At 40.7% G+C, this 7,500-nt stretch overlaps 2 protein-coding genes and 1 long non-coding RNA gene across 5 annotated transcripts in view; all 3 read right to left on the reverse strand.

Moving 5' to 3' along the window:
- LOC146872821 (uncharacterized) overlaps positions 1–865 on the reverse strand; it is a gene marked incomplete at its 5' end in the record, with an annotated part of 3,713 nt that extends 2,848 nt beyond the window's left edge. The window contains one exon of the mRNA XM_085658846.1: positions 453–865. Within this exon, the coding sequence (XP_085514972.1) occupies positions 453–865 (413 nt within the window). The remainder of the gene's footprint in view (positions 1–452) is intronic.
- The window catches only part of LOC118449760 (uncharacterized), a 66,016-nt gene that overhangs the window by 20,917 nt on the left and 37,599 nt on the right, over positions 1–7,500 (reverse strand). The gene's annotated exons all lie outside the window — the stretch shown is intronic.
- LOC118449704 (uncharacterized) overlaps positions 712–7,500 on the reverse strand; it is a 41,613-nt gene continuing 34,824 nt past the window's right edge. The window contains exons 2-4 of one of the 3 annotated variants that reach the window (XM_035884597.2): positions 3,058–4,242; positions 1,617–2,380; positions 712–1,496 (exon numbers count right to left, since the gene is read on the reverse strand). In XM_035884597.2, coding sequence (XP_035740490.1) covers positions 1,377–1,496; positions 1,617–2,380; positions 3,058–4,242 — 2,069 coding nt within the window. In that variant the 3' untranslated portion in view covers positions 712–1,376. Of the gene's footprint in view, positions 2,381–3,057; positions 4,243–7,500 lie in introns of all 3 variants that reach the window. The other 2 variants (XM_035884589.2, XM_035884579.2) reach the window with 2 other exon arrangements.

Genomic DNA, 7,500 nt, shown 5'->3' on the forward strand with positions numbered 1-7,500 from the left:
GTGTCTGTGTATGTATGCGTGTATATCCATGCATGTATGTATGTACGTATGTACATGGCTGTGGATAATCTTGTATATTGGGGGGGTGGGGGGCGGCGGGGGGTTGCGATGGGGGGCGGGGGGCAGAGGGTCATGAAACGGGTTAGATTGAGTTGGGTTGGGATCGAGGGTTGAGAAGTGGGGATACGTAGTCCTCTTAAATCCTACCTAATCTTACTCCCTTCGCTTCCGCTCGTCTTCCAATCCCCTTGTCCTCTTATACACTTTTTCTTTTTTTTTTCTTTTTTTTTTGTTCTCTCTCTCTCTCTCTCTCTCTCTCTCTCTCTCTCTCTATCTCTATCTATCTATCTATGTATCTATCTATCTATCTCTCTTTTTCCTAATAGGTCTTCTCGTGTGTCAAATTCACGTATTTCTCGCACCGCATCGCAATCATGTTAAATTCGCGTTACCGAATACACATATCTTTTCTGGTTGCGTGATTATCCTCTCTTTCACTTTCTCTCTCTCTCTCTCTCTCTCTCTCTCTTTCTCTCCCCCCATCTCTCCTTTCTTCCTTCAAAGCGAAACGGCTTTTACATACATATGTACAAGAGACGTACGTAAGTACTCGTCTCGTGGTCGTGTAAATCCTTTCTTGTTTTTGCAGTAAATGCGCGCCAATCTTTCTCTTTCTCTTTCTCTCTTGTTCTTTTTCTTTTTCTTTCTCCTTTTCTCTCTCTCTCTCTCTCTCTCTCTCTCTCTCTCTCTCTCTCTCTCTCTCTGTCTCTCTCTTTCTATTTCTCTTTCTATATTTCTCCTTGAAATATAGATAAGTTAAATATATCGATATCGGAATCGATAATCGAACATGTACTGAAGCCGTTTATCCCAAGAGTTTAAAATGACCGGATAGTATGAGCGCCATAGGAAGGAAAGAAAGGCGAGACCCGTCGATCGAACGATATAAAAAATACGTACGGAGGAAGAGACGAGAGTTTGTTATCGCTGGTAATCTTTCTTCTGTTTGACCGAGCGTCGTCGGTTTCGAAAGGAAAGACGATAAGTGATAGATAGGTAGTAAGTATGATAGGTAGGTAGGTAGGTGGGTGGATTGGTAAGAAGGTAGGTTGGCCGAACAAGATAGTCGAGGAAGAGGATCGTAAAAGATCGTAGAGATCGTAGAGAATGCGTTACTGAATCAGCTGCTGCTGTCCGCATCTGTCGTTGGAGGTGGTGACGTTTGAGGTGGTGGCAATGGTGGTGGAGGCGGTGGCGACGACGGCGGCGACGGCGGCAACGGCGGCGGTTGGCCCGGCCTCGAAGCGATGAGCAAAGGATCGCTGAAACGTCAGCGGTATTCCTGCTTGCTAGTAGGCGGCAGGATGGACGGTTAGTCACTGGGGCGGCAGTCCGCTAGGTGGTTTGAACTCGCCAGCCACGGATACCCCGTTCGTCTGACCGGGGAACTGTGCAGTCGATACCGGCGGCTGATGATTGAACGCGGGCGCGTAACACTGAGGAAAGTATAGCTCGGGCTTAACAACGGTAGGTGTAAGGCCGCGCGGTACCGGCACGGGTCCTAAACCGGTAGGCGTACCGGGTGCTTTCGCGTCGCTGCTCGAGTTCCTACGCACCTTTGCCGCGTGCGGATTCATATGGTTGTCGATGTGCTTCTTAACCTCCGGCTCGGTCGCGAATCGTCGCCTACAGTTTGGCATTGGACAGCAAAACGGCCGATCGCCCTGATGTGTACGCGTGTGCTGGTCCAATATCGCCTTTTGACGAAAGTCCTTGCCGCACTGTTGACACTTGTACGGTTTCTCGCCTGTGTGAATGCGCAGATGCTGATTAAGAATAGTACGCTGTCGGAAATTACGGCCGCAGTAAACGCAACCGTATGGTTTTTCGTTCGTGTGAATGCGCAAATGCTGAGTGAGGTGGGACTGTTGCCTGAACCTCTTGCCACACTCCGGACAGGGATAAGGTCTTGACTCGATGTGTATGCAACCGTGCTGTAGTAGAGTCGACTTTTGTTTAAACTCCTTCTGACAGATCGGACAACGAACGTAAAGAGGCATTCCCGCGGAACGACCGTGCTGTATCACGTCCGGTAGGCAGCTCTTGCTACCCCCTTGCTGTTTTATATATTGTAGCGCGCCGAAACTGCTCGAACCACCGGCACCGAACACCGCGTGATTACCGCCTTTCGGGTCTTTGAAGTATGCCGGATACTGGATGGAATTCGCGTCTGGCGCGGGACTAAACGCACCCGACTGCGTGTCCGTGTCGCCGAAAGTCGAGGCTACCTCCTCCTTGCCTTCCTCCGGTGGAAACGGTACGTCTTGCGGCCAAAGCGTCGGCGTCATCCCGTTCTTGAAGATGAGATGCGGGCTCACGTCTGAAACGAGAACGTTACCTTCGTCATTTGGATTCGCTCATCTCTCCCATTATCTTAGAACCCTAGGAACGTTATTCTCCATAAGCGTAACGCGTCGAACCAGAGATCCGATAATAATTCGCGTTCGTACGAGAAGACAAGAGGCTTATGTTAGAGAGCGGGAGAGGGATACGGATAGGTAGGTAGATAGGTAGATAGGTGGGCGGGCGGGCAGGTGGGCGGGTGGTTGTCGGTTCTGGTTGGCTCGGTGTTCGGATAGACAAGGTAAAGTAAGGTAAGGTATAAAGTGGTAGTTTAGCAGCCTAAGGAATCCGCAAGGATTTAGCAAAAAGAGAGCTTTCTTTCTCTTCTCCGTTTCGCAGCTCGCTCTTGGATGCGCTCGACGAACGAAAGAAAGAAAGAAAGAAATAAACGAGAAAAAGAGCGAACAAATGAGAGAGACAAAGAGAGAAAGAGAGAGAGAGAGAGAGAGTGAGAGAGAGTGAGAGAGAGAGAGAGAGAGAGAGAGAGAAAGAAAGAGCAAGAGATGCAGGGTCGTTAGTCGTCCCGTCGTTAGAAACGATCGTGATACACGTTATGATGGTATAGCAAAGGTGGATGGGTTGCGACCGTGGGTGGTTGCGACCGTGGATGGACACCCCCGTTTGGGAGTCTGGGAGGCAGAGAGAAATGCTCGCCTTGGTGTGTGCGGACGTGCTGATTCAGGATCGCCTTCTGACGGAAGTGTTTTCCGCACTCCGGACATTGGTATGGCTTCTCACCCGAGTGGATGCGCAGATGCTGGTTGAGGATGGCACGCTGTCGGAACGTACGCTCGCAGTATACGCAAGCATAGGGCTTCTCGTTCGCGTGTATGCGCAGGTGCTGCGTCAGATGCGATTGCTGCCTGAACCGCTTCCCGCATTCTGGACACCCGTACGGCCGACTGTCCGTATGGATCCGCTCGTGCTGTAGCAGAGTCGACTTTTGCTTAAAGTCTTTGCCGCAGGTGAGGCATTTGAAGAGGCGTAGGTCGCTGTTAGCGCCTTTCGACGTTTTCCCACTTTGCTGGACGATGTCGGGTAGACCGGTCGCCATATTAGGCGCACCTGGGCTCGCGTACTGGTGAGCCTCGAGGCCACCGGGTCCGCCGTCTCCTTGGCCGAGGGATGTCAGCATCACCCCGGGTTGCTTCAAATAATGTAACGCCGAGAAACCGCCTGGCGTCAGCATGTGCGGCGGTACGGACGGTGACGGATGAGGTCTTGCCTCTTTGAAATAATGCTGTGGATATTGTTGGAGTTCCCCGGCACCTGGAAAGCAATCGCTTCGATCCACCTCATGTGGCGTCAATTGCTGCTGCGGCGAATGGTCCTGCTGCGATTGTTGCTGCTGCTGTTGTTGTTGCTGCTGCTGTTGTTGCTGTTGTACTTGCTGTTGCTGAACCTGTTGTTGCTGTTGTTGAGTCTGTTGTTGCTGCTGCTGCTGTTGTTGCTGTTGTTGTTGTTGTTGCTGAGAGGTGGTCTGATTAGATTGTATATCGTCCTCGGCCGGGGTTAAGGCTTGAGGCTCGGGAGGTGCCGAGGGATAAGGGGAGGGCACGGGGGAGGCCAACGAGGGCGGAGGACCGTTTTCTCCTTCGACGGGAGGACCACAGGCCTGCTGTGGACTACCGGACGAGGAGGAACCTTGCTGCTGTTGCTGTTGCTGTTGCTGCTGCTGTTGTTGTTGCTGCTGTTGCTGCTGTTGTTGTTGCTGCTGTTGCTGTTGTTGTTGCTGTTGAGGATACAGTCCCCCGTCCTGGAGAGATCCCGGCCCCGGGCCCCATTGCCCTTGGGGTCTCTCCATGTTGTCCTTGTACAATACGTAGGGCGCGCCAGTATCTGGAATCAGGCAATGCGAACGATCGTTCATGCTTACGTACACGTGTACGCGTAAAAAATACAGTCACATTACGAAATCGAACGAAATATTCCTCGTAATTGTTCAACGTATTTGATTGGATACGCGTTAAACGTTACCGATAAATCCGTATAAAAGCGAGATTTCTTTTTCTCTTTACAAATAACGCGATAATAACGTCGTGCCTAATTTATTAACGCGATAGGGAGACAAAAGTTTTCGTCAAAGGCATGCTCCACTTTCGATTTGACCGCCGTACGAACGCTTGCACGTTACTTTTGCTAACACAATCGTTTCCTCTAGTACTTTCTTATTGTGAAAGGAATATATATATATATATATATATATATGCCTAATAACTATTTAATTTTTATACATACATACGATTCTATATCGCAATATTGCCTTTGATAAATATTCGACCAATATCATTTATTTGATATCGTCGTACGCGCAGAAGAGAGACGACGTTAAGCTTTTTTAACTACAAACGCAAACATTGAAAATAATGTAAAAACAATAAAATTTAACGACAATATTCTTCGTTTCAGGAACGAATTGGCCACGTTCTTGGTCACGCATGAACTAATATATATCCGGTTTCAACGTTGCGAATTCAATGGTCCGTGTTATGAACTACGACGAATCTACGAGAGATCATGAATAACTTAACAATCCTAGTTAATTCATCTAATCACCAATTTCAAGATTAATGTATTCCCACGGATCTATATTTAATAATGTTATCGAATATAAATTGCAGATAAAAAAAGGAAGGAAGACAAAAAAAAAAAAAAAAAAAAAAGAGAAAAAAAAAAGAAAAAAGAAAAAAGTAGAGACAGAAAAAAGAAGGAAAAAAAAAAATGTCTGTCAGCCGTATTATATAAACTTTGTCTTAAGAATAATGATATATGTTAATTATAGATACATACATATAGTATTATATGGATTTTCTTTAAGTCCCGATTACGAACATACATCGGCGGTGCAATTGACTTTTATCTCTTGACGCTATCGCGCGTGAACTCTCGTATATATTTAGTTACTTACTCGTAATGTATTTTTTTCCTCTTTTTCTTTTTTTCTTCTTTTTTTTTTTCCTTTTTTTTTCTTTCTTTCTTTTTTTTTTCCTTAGATTGTACATATCACGACGTTCTGATTAAATAGAAAAAAATAATATATGCACGTTATTATAACGTTTCAAATTAAATCTGGCGTATTCAATATATTATTAATAAAATTTTAATTTTATATATATATATATATATATATATATATATATATATATATGTATGTATGTATGTATATATAATTTCTTGAAGAATTGCCTGTCTTAAAATATCTATTATCATTTTCTCAAATTATATCGATTCACGAGGGAAAGTTTATCCAAGTTTATTAATAAATTGTAACGCTTTATATTAAATTAACAATTTTTGATCATTAAATTATCGTTTAATCGTAGGAAATCATTAATTGATCGAAATGTAATAAACCGATATATGATACCCTTTTCTTTTTTTACTCCTTTTTTTCTTCTTCTTCTTCTTGTCGATGTTGATCCTTTTTAATATTTTTTATAAAATTCTAACGATATCTTTTATATATGTATGTATATATATATATATATATATGTATTTTGCGATTAATAAGATCATCGGACACGCGTACCTAACTTACACGATTAAATCGACGACACTAAACTAATGAACTTTATCTTTGAATCTCTCTCTCTCTCTCTTTCTTTCCCCCTCCTCTTTCCTTTCCCCTTTCTCCCTCCTATATATGTAATATATATATAATGTAAATAAGATCTCCGAGAGAAATCTTTATGTTTCTTACGAGGATCCGACAAAAAGGAATTAAATACGTTCATCCTTATTTCATACTAACATCATAGATATATATACATATATATATATATATATATATATATATATATATATATATGTTGTGTATGTATGCGTGTTATCAATGTTATTTTTTTTTCTTTTTCATACTATACAGGAGGAGATCGAACGTCCCCAGATGATCTTAAATATTGATAAATCCTTTGTCGTAATTTTCTAAACATGCGATTTTATTTGTTGAAAAAAAAAAAAGAAAAAAAAAGAAGAAGAAAAAAGATCTAAACCTAAAAAAAAAAAAATACTTCGCGTAGGGAAGAGAGTAATCAAATTGTTTTGTAAAAAAAATTATCTGACCGAGACTTTGAGAATTCTTTGAACGCGATTCAGTATAACAAAACATTTTTTTTTTTATTAATATTGATATAATACTTGATGAATATAGGTAAGCAAATATATTTTGTCGGTATATCAATCGTGTTATTTTACAAAAGGAAAAAAGAAAAGTAAGAAGACGAAGAAGAAGAAAAAGGAAGAAAAGAAAAAAAAAAAAAGAAAAGAAAAAGGAAAATTCCAATTCTATTGGATATTTAAGCAACTCTCGAATGAGAATTTCGTCGATACTAAGCGACGTGAGCTGTATAATCGTGATCTTATCGCATGTAAGCCAGTTCACGAGTATATAACCTTCGGATAAGGTTGCTAGCTAGCGAATTTGATCGCATAATCTTAAGGGGATAAGCCCAATGAAAAATCATACTCTTTCTCTTTTATGTTATTTCAATAAGCTTATATACGCTTATGTATATATATATATATTTTTTTTTTTTATCGTTTATATAAATAGTATAATAATAATAATAAATAAAAATAATAATATATATATATATATGTATGTATGTATGTATATTAATTAATAAAATTAATAAAGATATTATATAATATCTATCATATTAATATATATATATATAATAATAATTGCGAATATAGGAAATTACGTATATTTGATAATATATATCGATCATTTTAATTAAGAAAAAAAGAAAATAAATAAATGAAGAAAGAAAGAAAGAAAGAAAGAAAGAAAGAAAAAAAAAATAGAGAAAAAAAATAATATGAAAAATTCATTCAACGTTTCTTTTCTTCTATCATTTCTATTGAATTTTTTTACGGGGGGAGGGAAGAAAAAGGAAAAAGGAAAAAAAGAAAAAAAAAAGAAAAAAGAAGAAGAAAGTAAGAAAGAAAGATAGAATGTAATCTTTATCAATCATATATAATTCAATCAATTCAATCAAATTCTTTTCTTGTATCTTAACTTTGAAATCTAAAGCATTCGAATCGAGTAGCTTAAAATTTCGTAAGGAAAAAAGATTTCATAATTTATATTCTTTC

This window comes from Vespa mandarinia, chromosome 8, assembly GCF_050613455.1.
Source record: "Vespa mandarinia isolate Hongniang chromosome 8, ASM5061345v1, whole genome shotgun sequence".
Taxonomy (NCBI): Eukaryota; Metazoa; Arthropoda; class Insecta; order Hymenoptera; family Vespidae; genus Vespa; species Vespa mandarinia.